Source organism: Mirounga angustirostris, unplaced genomic scaffold (assembly GCF_029215605.1).
Source record: "Mirounga angustirostris isolate CCGP_5_RB_7025 unplaced genomic scaffold, mMirAng1.0.hap1 SCAF_2, whole genome shotgun sequence".
Lineage (NCBI taxonomy): Eukaryota > Metazoa > Chordata > Mammalia > Carnivora > Phocidae > Mirounga > Mirounga angustirostris.
The window spans coordinates 136,398,670-136,415,020 of record NW_026991710.1 but is presented as its reverse complement, the minus strand read 5'-3'; the positions used below and the strand labels follow the sequence as shown (position 1 = coordinate 136,415,020).

Sequence of the window (16,351 nt, the reverse complement as noted above, 5' to 3'; positions counted from 1 at the left end):
GATGAAAGCCAGTTTGAATTATGAACAATTTACACTGAAAGGTCAGGAAATGGAAACTTTCTAGACAGCTTGTTTAGTGTCTGAAGAGAATTAGATGGATGATTGGAAGGGAAAGAAGATAAAATCCAAGTAATATTTTCTTATTCTTTACTTCTGAAATTATAAGGGAGTGTTTGCCTTTGAATACCTGGATACATAACTACAATGACAAATTAAATATAGGACATATCTTTCTGAAGGCAAAGGACAGTGGACAAATCTATGATTAGAGAGAAGGTTGAGAGGAGGGGATAATGACAGAAACTTACTAAGTTGGATGCAAGGAACATGGAGGTGCTTGTGACAAATAACATTTGTCCTTGCCATGAATGATGGAAGATATGCTCAAAGGGGTACTATGAGGAAGAAGAGGAAAGAGAGATGGAAATTTGGAGATTTGAGGGAAAAGCTTTTTTTTTTTTTTTTTTTTAGGATTTCATTTATTTCTTTATTTGAGAGAGAGAGAGAGAGAGATCGAGTTGAGGGGAAGGGCAGAGGGAGAGAATCTTCTCAAGGAGACTTTGCACTAAGCTTGAGCCTGACTTGGAGCTCAGTCCCACGACCCTGAGATCATGACCTGAGTTGAAACCAAGAGTTGGAGGCTTAACCGACTGAGCCACGCAGGCGCCCTGGGAAATGTGTTTTTAATAGACAGTCAATACAATAAGTAAAAATGGCAAAGTCCTGTAGAAGATGAATGCGTATATCCATCTATTTGGCCTACTTATTTTCAGCAATCAGGTATCATCATTTTAATTGTTAAATCCAAACTTCTATCATCACTAAAAACAGATCTTGTCTGCCTTTAAAATTTTGGAAGGGGATAATGCATACACAGGATATATGTAATTAAATATGGAAATTACCTAAGGGGAAATAGACAATTTATAACTACAAACTAGAATTGCCTTTTTCTTATTGATTCTCACCTTTATTTGTTCTAATATCTTATTAATTCCTTTTACTCTAAATGGTGGTATACATTTCTATAAAAAGTGATTTAATTAAACTTCTTGATATAATTCCTGGCCATTTTCCTCATCAGTATGTATTAATTTTATTTTGCATCTTTGGTTTTTTTGAGCTCTTCTTTTATCTCATTAAATGCCTAATGCCTGTGAAAAACATTCCTCTAAAATTCCCATCCACAGAAATAAATATTAATCTATGTGATCTGAAAAAATAAGAGTGCCATTGTAAAATGGGACCTAATAGGCTATAATCAGAAATAATGGCATAAAGTGAAGCAAAGAAAACTCAGGATGGCTGTCAGGAAACTTTTAATGACTTTGTAAAAATGATTGTGAGGCTGGTCAGGGACATCTTATAGAGACAGCATACAAATAGGAAATAATTCCCAGCAGAGCAGTTTATTTTACTGTTGAATAGTTTTGTAGCAAACAAAGGGGTGGAAATTGCTCCTGGTTCGCTGACAGGTCACTCACACTTCCTATTATTTTGGCAGATTTTGTTGGTAGCTTTTACACAACAGCAAAGAATTTATACACAATTTCCCTGTGTTCAGAGCCTTTCATCAACCTTAGATCCTGCTTTTTTCCCCCCACATCTTCATGCCTCTCAAGTGCATATTTTATATAGTGCTGGATTCTCACAAAATAGGTTCTTGTCAAAGGTATTTAATATGCTTCTGAAGAAATATGTTTGGCATAGAAAATAATGTTCCAGTGAATCGATGAGTGAAACGGTTGTGCACATGTGCTGAGGACAGAGTTTGGGTTTGTGCTGCCTGCTTGAGGGTGCTGTGGACATGACTCAGGATGACGCCACTGGGAATCATTTTAGAATGATTATGGTACATTCTATGTAACAATTAATTTCATGCCTCCAGAACTCCCAGAACCATACATTAAATGCTTAGTTTTCAATTTGTTCGGTTATGTTCTGCAAGCCTGGGAACCACCTGTACTGTTTAAAGGAAAACACTCTCATTTTATGTTCCTGGTGTTTTGACTGTACCTGGCAACTTCTGGACTGAATCTTAAAAATCAGTGGATACTCCAGGTTGTCCCTGAATCAGATCTGAGACTTGGAGAACAAAAACAGCAGACCGACCACACCCTGAGCTTCCAAAGTGCTCTGGTTTTTACATTATTTTCTAAATTTTATGCAGAGAGAAAAACCACCTACTATGTTTGTGCTCCCTCAAAAGGCGTTACTGTGGTATATCCATTTTAATTACTATATGTCAAATGTGGTTTATTTGCTGTCAATCTTATCTTTAAAAGAAATGCTTAGTGGAGTTGGTTATGAAAACCTTGTTAATTATGTTTCATGATTATTAAATACAAATGGTGAGTGGAATGTCTGCTAAAAAAATGTTTTTATTTGAATTAGAGAAGGAGAGCTTTGCGCCGTGGCAGTATCGTAGCCAATGAGGTTTATCCGAGGGGCGATTATTGCTAATTGAATTAGAGAAGGAGAGCATTCTAATTTAAGAGTTACTAACTGGAGTACACAAATCAATAAATTAGGTATCAGTAATCAGTGATTATACCTAAATAATAAAACAAATGAAATGCTAGAATCACTGCATGCGTATTTTATGTACAGCTCAACAAATCTCTCTTCTTAGTGTTTTCCTAACTATAAGTCACTTGAGAAAGTTACAAAACAAAAAGGCCAGTGAATTAAAAAAATGCCTGAAACAAAAATAATGAACTAAATCACGTTTATTCCATTTGTGATGTGTCTACCAGCATGGATCACAAGGGCCTATATATCCCTTCAACCTTCATTTATTGACAAAATTCAGGAAAGGAGGAAATAGTAGGTATATATATATATATATATTTTTTTTTTTTTTTTTGCCTCATTTATGGCCATCTAGCACAAACTATATAATATTCAACCAGAAAACAGTTGAGGGTGAAGGAGAAGAATAATAATCTGCTTGGGCAGATTAAAAGAGTTTGTAAAATTTCACCTTGATACCAAACTGAAAAATAAAATAAGCATTCTGAATGGCTACCGTTTTATAATTTTTCTAAACTTCTGATTCTCCACAAATTAGAAAACTTTCAATCATTTCCAGAGGATTTATCCAGCAGCTTTTGAAAAGATGAAGGACATGCCTTGGGGGTAGCCACTGACGTGATAAACTCTAAATATACTTTAGTGTGACACTTAATGTCTGGTAAAGAAGCTTAAGATTGGAGGATTTGAGAGAAAACGTTGTATTTATCATCTATGTCTGAAGTTACTGAGTTATGAACAGGTAGTAACATATGACAGGCTATATCCTATTAGAAGTAAGTAAGAGCTTGCTGAAATTAATATCAAAGAGTTATTTACATTGATTTGTACGTACATTTAATGAGCTTAAATGTGCAATATGTATTATTTGATTTAGGACACACACTCTCTGTGTATGTATATATTTAACGTTTGATGCTGAAAGTAGTTAAGCATCAAACATTAATTTTGTTCCTAATATGCCATACCCACATTATAATTTAAGATATTCACATTTCCCCCTGTTTTCTAAATTATAGGATGAAGTCTGTCCCCAAGCTGAAGGAGATGAGGTTCAGAGGTGTGTGTGGGCCTCAGCTGTTAACGTCAAAGACAAGTTCATTTATGCTGCACAGCCAACTCTGGACAGAGTCCTTATCGTTGATGTGCAGTCCCAAAAAGTTGTTCAGGTATGAACAATCCCTGCTTTTTAGGTGATTTGAAAAAAAAAAAAATTACTTTTATTTAATTCTTTACCAGGTCACTTGTACATTGCCATCGGATTGTCATCGATAACTTGTTTCATTACTCGGGTAACTAGAAAGTGTATGCATTTTCTGCAAACTTTCCTCTCATTCTGTTCCTTGAGTTTAATGAGTTAAAAAATGATTTAATTTTTGTTATTTTCAAAAATTAGATTCCATAAACACATCATAATACTAACATGACTAGTTCCACAAAAATCAACCTCAGATTTGCTTATTCTGTTTAGAGCCAGGAGAGTTCCAGTCAGAGGCTAATTAAGGTATTCCTAGTAACTATTCCAGAAACAGTATTATCTCTTTCTTACTTGATTCTTTTTTTTTTTTAAAGATTTTATTTATTTATTTGACAGAGACAGAGACAGTGAGAGCAGGAACACAAGCAGGGGGAGTGGGAGAGGGAGAAGCAGGCTTCCAGCCAGGCAGGGAGCCCAACGTGGGACTCGATCCCAGGACCCTGGGATCATGACCTGAGCCGAAGGCAGCCGCTTAACCGACTGAGCCACCCAGGCGCCCTATTAATTTATTTTTGAAGATTTTATTTATTTATTTGTTAGAGTACAAGCAAGTGGAAGGGCAGGCAGAGGGAGAAGCAGACTCCCCGCTGAGCAGGGAGCCCCATACGGGACTTGATCCCAGGACCTTGGGGTCATGACCTGAACCGAAGGCAGATGCTTAAAGACTGAGCCACCCAGGCACCCCTGTACTTCTTATTTATTTATTTATTTTTTAAAGATTTTATTTATTTCTTTGACAGAGAGAGCCACAGTGAGAGAGGGAACATAAGCAGGGGGAGTGGGAGAGGGAGAAGCAGGCTCCTGTGGAGCAGGGAGCCTGATGCGGGGCTCGATCCCAGGACCCTGGGATCATGACCTGAGCCGAAGGCAGACGCTTAACGACTGAGCCACCCAGGAGCCCCTATTTTATTTTTTAAAGATTTTATTTGTTTATTTGAGAGAGAGAGAGAGAGAGCATGAGAGGGGGGAGGGTCGGAGGGAGAAGCAGATTCCCTGCTGAGCAAGGAGCCCGATGCGGAGCTCCATCCCAGGACCCTGGGATCATGACCTGAGCCGAAGGCAGTCGCTTAACCAACTGAGCCACCCAGGCGCCCCTCTTACTTGATTCTTAACAAAAGCCAAGATAATAGTAGACTTTGTTAGGTAATAGTAATTTAGTAGGTTTTACGGTAGTAGTAAAACAAGTAATATGCACATAGGTCAATGGCAGAGAAAAAAATCCTAATAAACATTGTTATGGTCATGGCTATAAAAAAACATTCTGGTTTGAGTCCCCAGTTATTTCATTCCCTGCTCTTTCCAAAGTTGTTTAATTTGGGCAATCTATTTGTACTCCATTGCACAACAACAAAGGGGCGGTACAGGATTTGCTTCTAGGCTGTCTGGCTATAGTAACTGGGCCCTTGACTCTTATTAGGATCTCTTGCTTCTCAGCTCAGAGGAAACAAACTTAAAACAGCTTTATTAGATATGCATAATCCACTAAATGGGATTAATAATTGTATATATCTCACAAAGTTGTATTTAGAATTAACTCAATTAATGCATATACAACATTTATAGCAGATCTTGGCATATAGAAGTGCTTTATATTTACTTACTATCAAATTTTCTGAGAGACACTGGAAGCTAACCATTCTTTATATTTACCAAGACTTTTTTTGCATCAATATTGGTTTGAAATCAAATACTGAAGTAGCCCCTCTAATGATTCCTGACTAGAACCACAAAAAGTGGCAATAACTTCAAAGTTAAGAATTTTCAGTTTAAGAGTCCTTCAGAGCTTCACATGATATCATCCAATCATCCATCTATCTATCCATCTACTCTATGTACATTTGTTGATTGCCTACTATGGATATGTTTGCTATTACAAATAAAAGAATGAAAAGCGTTTCTACTGAAAAACTCTGTTATCTCAGTTTTACAAATTTATAGTGAGTAATTAGTCTAATGGTTCAATTTCTGATAAGAGAGTGGCTGGTATAATCATGAGGAAAAGGATCAATAATTGTTCTACTAGAAAACTTATCTAAGGCCTCCAGGGTTACATGGTTCTCATATATATCCAATCTGATGGTTCAGTATCTACCGTGAGGATATATGTTTTTCTATATATTTCACCTCTTATTTCTTTGAAACTGCTGGACGTTGACCAGGTTAATTTTATCTTGATTTCAGCTGTAACATAGGCCATCAAATTATAGGCATTCAGTTTGGCATTATTTAGACTCTATAGCCAGCATGTTAATATTAGAAGTATGCTTCAGAAATAATCAAATTGGCCTTTAAATTTAGTTTTCAAACTAGAAATCTACACTGACTCATTATGTATTGCCGAGTAGATACTCAAAAGTGAGAAAATCTAACATCACTTATCTTCATATCATTTCCAACTTCAGACAACAATGTAAAATTTAAAATTAATAGAAAATATTGATAATGAAATGTTCATCAATGGTAAAAGTCACATAAATTATATTATTTTTCAAAGTGCCTATAATTGCTATGAAATACCAGGAGAATGTAAAAGATAATATATAATGCTAAAATATTTAAAAAATCATATTAGGATATGATGTAATCATGATTATGGAGTTTTCTTAGACAAGAATCTAACATTTACTTTTTTAAGGGCTAGGAAATTGGGCCTCAATCCAAATGAGTTCTCCTTATGATATTGTTATTAAAATAATAATAATGTTTTATTACTCTTCTAGTCGTTAACTGTTCAAAGATAATCATTATGTATATTTATGCCACCATAAATAAACATTGACTAATTTTGAATATTACATCAGTGGAAATATATAGCATTCACTATTTGTATCTGGCTACTTTGCTCTACATTATAATCATAAGATCATTTTGTTTAAATGTAGCCGTAGTGTTAGTCTTTCTTCTTTTGCTGGAGAGAAATCGATTATAGTTAATTATCATTATTTGTTGATTCTGCATTTGAAAATTCACTTAAATTTATTTAGGGCCATAAAATCAATACTCATGGGGCTTTTGTGGTCATTCAAGGACATGAACAGAATGGTTAAAAGTTTGTCCCCCTACATATACGTTTCTAGCTAAGATTGAATAAGAAGAGACTCTGCCTTCTTGTGTCAGTTTTTAGACTGTAAACAAGTGTTCTTTTCATGGTCTATTTAGTACCATGTGTTTTGCATTTTTGTGTTTTTGCTGGCAATTTTGCTGCTTAAAATGGTTCCAAAGCACAGTGTTGAAATGCCTGTTCAAGAGGCTGTGACGTGCCTAATGGTAAGTTTCATTCAGCCACGAGTCCTGGTGCTGTTTGGCCACGAGTTCTATGTTAATTAATGAACAATATATATTAAATAAAGTGTCTTTGAACAGAAACACATATGAAACAAAGTTATCTATTGATCAGTTGATGAAAATCTTGTGACCAGAGTCTCATAGGAACCTAAGTATGTATTTCCCGTAGGAGCAATGGGTCAGTATTCAGAAATTCAGTGTTAGTGGTTACTTTATGGAAACAACTACTACTAATAATGAGAATCAAATGCGTTTTAATACACAGACATTATTTATCCATTCACAGTAGAAAACATAAATTCCAGAAAGGAGATAATATAAAAGAAAGGGGGTGAAGTTAATATTTAGGTCAAAATGAGTGATAAGAAGTGAGACTGTACTATAGTATAATAAAGAATATTGCATATTATATTTACTCTATAATTTATAAAATAAAATGTAGTAAACCTTCATATTTAGAAAGGACAATGAAACCTAAATGGAAAAAAATTAAATATCTTAGAATGATCATAAAATGGCAGATGAATTACTATGAGAACAACAGCAACTTTCTCAATAGCAATAATGGACACCAAATGAAAGTGAAACATTGCTAAATGGGTTAGTAGAAGTAAAATACATTCTAATGTTATAATATGATCAGTGTAAAAATAATTTTGAAACCACAGCATTGCTTATTGTGTCAGATACACAAAAACATAGATATTATCATCAACATAAATTGAAACCGAACTGAAAACTATCTGCTTCAGGAATAAGGAAAACTAACTGATCAATAAGTTTGATGTGATAGTGAGTAAGTAAATTGGTAAATATATGATCTATTAAAATATTAACTCTCAGTAATAATTAGGATATTCTCTTAGCTTAAGATTGAAATGTTTAGGGACTCCTGGGTGGCTCAGTCGTTAAGCATCTGCCTTTGGCTCAGGTCATGATTTCAGGGTCCTGGGATTGAGCCCCGCATCAGGCTTCCTGCTCATTGGGAAGCTTGCTTCTCCCTCTCCCTCTCCTGCTCCCCCTGCTTGTGCTCTCTCACTCTCTCTCTGTCAAATAAATAAATAAAATCTTTAAAAAAATAAAAAAATAAAAACCTTTATTAAAAAAAGATTGATGTCTTTAAAAGAGTGAAAACACAAGACAAAAATAGTAACACAAGTGTTTAAGTTTTGTACAACAATATGTAAACAGAGAAAGGGATGATTTATTTGAAATACTTTAAGATTTCTTGTACTATTTTGGAATGGGAATAATTGATTATTCAAAAATATGGTAGGTATGCTTATTAATGTTAAAAAGAATCTGTCTTGAAATACTGTGTCTGGCTATGATAAAATAAAATTCAATGAACAACTTACAAATAAATACAGTGGGGAAAGAAGAAATAAGAAAGACAAATAATAAGAATGGAAAACCCAAAACAAATAGAAACAAATTTAAACAAAATGATAGAATAAAACCAAATACATCCATTTTTTTTTGAGGAACCTGCATACTGTTTTCTACAGTACATAAGGTTCTTTTTTCTTCACATCCTCTTCAACACTTGTTGTTTCTTGTCTTCTGATTTTAGCCATTCTAAGGTGATATCTCAGAAAACAGTATCGAGATTCCTCAAAAAATTAAAAATAGAAATACCATATGATCCAATAATTCCACTAGTGGGTATCTACCCAGGAAAAGGGAAACACTAACTGAAAAAGGTAATATGTTTATTGCAGCATTGCAACCGAAGTGTCCATTGATAGATGAATGAATAAGGAAAATGTGATACATAATTTAATATTACACAGCCATAAAAAAGGATAATATCGTGCCATTTGAGATAATATGGATGGACCTAGAGGGTATTATGCTAAGTGAAATAAGTCAGACCGAGGAAGACAAATGTACTACATGATTCCAGTCATAAGTGGAATCTAAAAACAGAAAAAAAGAATAAACAAACAAAAAGCAGAATCAAACTATAAATACAGAGAACAAACTGATAGTAGCCAGAGGGGAGGTAAGTGGGGGGTTGGGCAAAATGGGTGAAGGGGAAGAAGGAGATACAAGCCTCCAGTTATAAATGAGTAAGTGACAGGGTTAAAAAGCAGAACATAAGGAATATAGGCAGTGATACAGTAATAGCAATGTAATGGGGCAGATGGTAACTGTACTTACAGTGAACATAGCATAATGTATAAACTTGTCAGATCACTAATTTGTTCACCTGAAACTAATGTAACGTTGTGTATCAGCTGTATTTAAATATTAAAAAATAAAATAAATAGCAATTAAAAAAACAAAGTATGTTCACAATTACAGTAACTGAGGATGGACTAATGTAATTAACTGAAAGACAAAAAGAAAACTGTTGGACTGAATAATGGAAATCGAGCCATATGCACATTATGAGATATACCCCCTGAAAAAGATAAAAGAAAAAGTGACATTTAAGCACAGTACAGATAATGCAGGAATTATAATAACAACAAAACAATAAAGCTGATGTAGCTATATTGACATCAGATTTTAAAATTAACTTTAAGGCACAAAGCATTGAGTTGAAGCAAGTTACTTGATAATGATAAAATGTTTACTTTGTTAAGAAAATATAAGACTAAAAACATATATGATTGCTTACAATTTTACAAGGTGATTATTGCCAAACTACTACTAGAGATTGACATAGGATCAAAGTGAGAAGAACTTGATGCCTCTACACATGATAAATCAACAAAATTAAGAGTATATGTGAATTGAACAACACTGTTGCTATGCTTGAATTAACAGATGTGTGTGTTAGCCTTTGCATTCAGCAATGACTATATCTATATCATCTATATCTATATCTAAAAAGAGATAAAAAAAATATATATATATATCTTCACTACCATTTTATCATATCTTATCTTAGTCCATTAGGGCCACTATAACCAAATAGCAGACTGTGTAGCTTATAAACAACAGAAATTTATTTCTCACAGTTCTGAGTCTGGAAAGTCCAAGATCAAGGTGTCAGCATGTTGTGATCTAGTGAGGGTCCTCTTGCTGGTTCATAGCTGGTGCCATCTCACTGTGTCCTCAGACAGTAGAAGGGGTGAGGAATCTCAGAAGGATCTTTCTTTATAAAAGCACAAATTCATGCATGAGAGTTCCATCTTCACAACCTAATCACTTCTCAAAGACCACACTCCCTGATATCATCTTTGAGGGTTAGGATTTCAGAATATGAGTTCTGTGGGGAACACAAACACTCAGACCATAGCATTTCATGCACTTGAAACATTTCACTAAATGCTTCATTTAGTGAAAATGAACACATGATAGGCTATAAATTAAGTCACAAGAAATAGTAATGAAAATTATTTCATACAGATTCTCTGATACAATGTTAAGCTATTAATAGCACTGATGTAAATGTAAAATATTAATATCAGTATCAAGTAATACTGACAATCATGATTAAATATGTTGAATCCAAATAAGGCTGTATTTTCAGGGAATTTTTCTCCTTAATTAAAAAAAAATCAGCAATAGGTTAATTTAACCAGATGATTTTAGAATTTAGCTGAAGAAAATCAGAATCTGAAGGAAAACATAAAGATATGTATATAAAGACACAAAGGAATTAATGTATAAAAGGTAAAACTTAAGTTATTCAAAAAAGACTCCTCAAAAGGAAATTGGGAATTTTTGCAAAAAACAAGGACAAAAGTCATGATTAACACTATTAGAGTTGAGTAAAAGAATATATAACCACACTTCTGGCAGAGAGTAAAAGAAACTAAGAAAGTATTAAGATAAAAGTCATGGTAGTGGATTTTAACAACAAAATGGGAAAGAACAAATTAAAGGGAAAATATGTATATATCATGTAACCCAAATAAGAATAAAAAAGGAATCTTGATTTGAGAGGTCTAAAACAAATCAACAACAAAAAAAAAATACCCTGTCCTAGATGGGTTTAGAGGGGAAAGCCAACTTGGTGGTTGATTTCCTGCTTTACTCACTCTACCTGCTCTGGGTAAGCGCCTGTATATTTTCAGACTTTCTATTACCAAAGACAAATCTTAAGCTTCTCTCCATGCATCTTGCCCCACATCACCATTTATCACCCTTATTGCCTCACTTCCTACAGCTCCCTTCTATTTGGAGAACAGTGGGGACCAAGAATAATGTACCAGATACATTCCTATTGTAGGAAGAATGTGAGAACTTAAACCTTGGCGCAAAAGGGCAGAGGCAGTAGAATGTCATGGGACTGCTCACGCAGCTCTGGTGAGATGTGTGATGGCATTGAAGATTATCCTTCTGTCAATGAAAAGAAAAGGTTTTGAATTATAGGGGCTAGGGAATACCTCGCTGGAAAGAAGGGAAGTGAAAGAGCAGCTCCTACGATTTGGCCCATTCTGCAACAAGATGTTGGATAGAAAAGCAGAGATCACCATTGTTTATAAAATGAAAATTTCCATACTGGGTACAGTCAGTCTCATACTCTTTCTGATAGGAATACTAGTTCTTGAAACCTACTGTTGACTGTAAATATCAACCTAAAATTTTAGATCTATACCACAAAAGATTGTCTTTTTAAAAAACTAAAATTTTCTAGGTTTAAATTTGTCTGTTTTCACTTTCAAAACCATGTATAATTTCAGTCTGTGAGCTCATTAGATAATAAATTCCATATGTCTACTACCTGCAGGGTGAAAGAACACTGCCATATATTTGTCTTAACATTACATTAGGGTATGTAAATTTTAGTCCTCAGAAGTACATGCTTAAAGGTGAATTATAAATATCCTAGTGGTTCTATTTTCATACTTGAAAATACTTCATTTCTTAAAATTATAAATTCCCTCAAGGTTTTCCCAATTTAAAAACAGCATGATAGATTTTGCAGACTTAGATATTGAACCCTCTGTTTTACAAATTAATAATCCAAGGAGTTCAAGTTTTGAAATTAAAGAAAGAACATTTTGGGCGCCTGGGTGGCTCAGTTGTTAAGCGTCTGCCTTCGGCTCAGGTCATGATCCCAGGGTCCTGGGATCGAGCCCCGCATCAGGCTCTCTGCTCGGCAGGAAGCCTGTTTCTCCCTCTCCCTCTCCCCCTGCTTGTGATCCTGCTCTCGCTGTCTCTCTCTGTCAAATAAATAAAATCTTAAAAAAAAAAAAAAAAAAAAAGAAAGAACATTTCTAGCTACTTAAAAGACTACATTGAAACAACAACAACAATTTTGTGATTTAAAGCTGTATTTATCTCCAAGGACAGAGCACACTCAAAGTCAACTGCCAAGTACGAAGTTAATTACGTAAAAATTAAGCATCCTTTCTCAACTTGACCACTTTTCTTAACTGAGGCTAGGTTTGGAGTCAGTCTTTTTTTTGCATCCAAGTGAAGTTATACTTCCTGATTGTGTGCTGTAGGCGTTTGTTTTATTTCTTTTTTTTTTTTTTAATGTTTCCTTATTTTTTTTTTAATTTTATTTATTCATTTGAGACACAGAGATACAGAGAGAGAGAGAGAGAGAGAGAGCATGAGCAGGGAGAGAGGCAGAGGGAGAGGGAGAAGCAGGCTCCCAAGGAGCAGGGAGTCCGATGTGGGCCTCGATCCCAGGACCCCGGGATCATGACCTGAGCGGAAGGCAGACGCTTAACCATCTGAGCCACCCAGGTGCCCCGCGTTGTTTTATTTCTTTCAAACCTGAGTTTATTATACAGAAAGAGCTAAGAATATTAACTATAACAGAAATATAGTTAATCTTGGGGCGCCTGGGTGGCTCAGTCATTAAGCCTCTGCCTTCAGCTCAGGTCATGATCCCAGGGTCCTGGGATCGAGCCCCACATCGGGCTCCCTGCTCGGCGGGAAGCCTGCTTCTCCCTCTCCCACCCCGTCTGCTTGTGGTCCCTCTCTTGCTGTGTCTCTCTCTGTGACATAAATAAAATCTTAAAAAAAAAAAAAAAAGAAATTTAGTTAATCTTCTCCCAAACATGATAGAAAATGCCATGGAATTTTCTCTGGTGTGGATACAGGAATGGAACATTGAAGTCCAAAGTCAATCTTGAAAAAAAGAAAAAAGACAAAAAAAAGAACACTATTCTTATTTAACTTTAATCTTTCTTTTTTTTTTTAAAGATTTTATTTATTTATTTATTTGAGAGAGAATGAGAGACAGAGAGCACGAGAGGGAAGAGGGCAGAGGGAGAAGCAGACTCCCTGCCGAGCAGGGAGCCCAATGCGGGACTCGATCCCAGGACTCCATGATCATGACCTGAGCCGAAGGCAGTCGCTCAACCAACTGAGCCACCCAGGCGCCCAACTTTAATCTTTCAAGCTTTCTTTTTCAATCTAATTAAAGTAGATCCCTAGTGTTTTATACAGACCTTATCTAAGAAACCATATTTCTGACTTTTTCTTTTGCATGCAAATACATGCGGAAGAATACATGCAAAAGATTGTGTGGATTGGTAGTAAATGTATCTTTAAGATTAAAAATTAAAAAAAAAATTGGAACAGCTTTATTACATTTTATTATTAAAATGACAAATATTTCCTTGACAACACAAGCTTTTATAAAATTCATGATAAAATATTACCATTAGAGTATATTTGTTTTCAGTGGATGCAACAGTATCATTTTTATCTGCAGCTTAAAAAGTAAAAGGTCACAGTTTTTTAATGGAACTGGTAAGGTTGGTGTTGCTTAACCATCAAATGTGTATTGCCTTTCTTACTGTGGAATTTTTGTCAGAGTGGCAGGCAGGTGATATTTGGCTGTATTAAAGACTGGCTAGTAAACAACTGACCTCATTTTGTCTTCCGTGGAGCAAAATCAGGTTCTGCTTGGATGCCAAAGTGGCTGGTGACACCTCAGGAGTATTCTTAAGTGTCATCAGCAGTCTCCTCTAGCCATTAACCCATTACCTTGAGAATCGACATCATTAGTTTAAATTAGGTTCACTTAATTAGCCAGCTGGTACTCTCCTTGTCAGGCTGATAAACAAGCTGTGCTTCACTGTTCCTTCATGTCAAGACCAAACCCCAAGTTTTGTGTATCTTTGTTGCTATTACCAGTATTTCCCCCCATAAAATAGGCCATCTTTGTAGAAGCTGAGGCAACTGGTCCATGATCAGGATAGCGTATACTTTAAATTTTTTATATTTGTCTCACCTCCTCAACAAGTACTGATAAATTTGTGGAACACTGAGTATGTTGGGATTATGAAGGAGTTAAGGTTTGTAGATCGACAAAGAGGAAAAAAAAAAACCCTTATAATGTAAGTAAATTATATGCTTAAGCAATGTTTTAAAATATTAAAGAAAAAATATTTTACTGATATCTTTATAAAGCTACAAATAAGACCATTTTGTTATTACATTATATAGTGTATTTTCAACATTTTAATGAAGGACTAGAACAAGTTAATTCAACATGATAATATAACACTCTGAAAATGGTACTTACATGGGAAATTAAGAAATGGATTTTCAGACCTGAATATGTAGATCACTACTATTTTTTTTAAAGATTTTATTTATTTATTTGAGAGAGAGAGAATGAGAGAGAGCACATGAGAGAGGGGAGGGTCAGAGGGAGAAGCAGACTCCCTGCCGAGCAGGAAGCCCGATGCGGAACTCGATCCAGGGACTCCAGGATCATGACCTGAGCCGAAGGCAGTCACTTAACCAACTGAGCCACCCAGGCGTCCCAAGTAGATCACTACTATTAATTACTTACAATAACAACACACTGTAATTTGAAAGGTATTTCTGAAAATATTTAAAAGATCAATTCATTTTTGAAAGTAAGATTGTGGCTTAATTATCTGAATATCACCAGGCCAAGCAAATGCCACTGTGTACAGAAAACCATAGTGTTTATGATATGGGAGAAAAATTTCCGACCTATAGTATCAGAACCTTTAATTTAAACAAAATTTTACGGAATCATTCAATAGATCTAAACTGATTCCCTTTGTTCTGTTATGGCCGGGATTTGAATCACCTGCTACAAATAAATCTCATTTCCTTAGGCTTCTCAAGGCAAAGTCTGAAAACAATTTCCTAGCAAAATAATATCAGTAGTTAAATACAAATTTATGCAAAGTAATAAATGAGCAATCTATATAGGTTAATTCTGAGGTGGGAGATGAATCTATATGGAATGTTTTCTTACAATCACATATTCTTGAATGTTATTATTCAACTTATATCATTTCTTCTTGATAAATGGCTGGTAGGTGCAGGAAAAAAACAAAACAAAAACCTATAGACACTGGTGGTCTCCAAAGTGGAATGAAAGATGCTGAGTTGTCATAAGGAAATACTAGGATGTCATTTATATGTCTTTTTATCTTTAAAAAATCATATTATATTTTATAAATATTTAATATATGGGCCAATGTGGGAAGCTTATAGTCACCTGTATATTGAATAGTGATGTAATGTACACAGTGGACAGGAGGGCACCTAGACGAAAGTGGCAGTTTTACAATAAGAAGGGATCAATATTGGTACTTTAGTTCACTTTTATCTTTACAAAGGAGATAACAATACTGCACACCTCAACACAAAAGTTGCTGTGAAGATTAAATTAAAATAATTTGTATTTGGAAAACATTAAAAAAACTCCTCTGTTCATAATAAGTATGATACAGAGTGTAATTGTCTTTCTTAAATAAAATAATAATGATGATTTTAATAATAATAAGTTTTGGAACACTGTTTAATTTTGCAATTTGTTTTTCCTAATGATGTAGATTTAGAGTCCCATTAATTGTATGTTGAATGTTGCTATTTACAAGGGATTGTTCTAAGTGCATAGGTTATATTATTGACTTAAACAAACAGAAAAAAAGCTGCTTTCTTGGAACCTAGAATCCATTGGATGAAGATGGACAATGAAAAATAGGAATACTAAAGATGCAAATTATGTGATATGTGGTCAGGTAGTAAGTGCTTTGGAAAAGGTAAAATTGTGGTGTAAGACCAGGTGGGATTGGGAAAGCTAAGGGTGAGGGGATGTGCACCAAGTGAAGGCTGGTTACTGTATTAAGCAGGGTGATCAGACTGGCCTCACTGAGAAGGTGAGTTCTGAGCAGTGAACGTGTTGAGGAAGCAGACACTGGACTTTCTAGGGGAAGACCATTCAGGGGAAAAGCCCTCCGAAAGCCCTCCAAAAGGTGTGTGGCTGGCATGCTGGATGAACAGCAGGAGGCCCAGAGCACTCCACCAGAGTAGTAGGTGAAGGGGTCAGAGAAAGAAGATGGAGAGGGCAGGTCAGCTAGGGCCTGG

The 16,351-nt window shown here is 35.2% G+C and overlaps 1 protein-coding gene and 1 pseudogene across 3 annotated transcripts in view; both read left to right on the top strand.

The window, feature by feature from the left end:
* FSTL5 (follistatin like 5) overlaps positions 1 to 16,351 on the top strand; it is a 691,608-nt gene that overhangs the window by 610,930 nt on the left and 64,327 nt on the right. For all 3 annotated transcript variants that reach the window (XM_045879364.2, XM_045879363.2, XM_045879362.2), the window contains one exon: positions 3,552 to 3,701. In XM_045879364.2, coding sequence (XP_045735320.1) covers positions 3,552 to 3,701 — 150 coding nt within the window. The remainder of the gene's footprint in view (positions 1 to 3,551; positions 3,702 to 16,351) is intronic.
* Positions 2,403 to 2,512, top strand: LOC123849048 (U4 spliceosomal RNA; annotated as a pseudogene).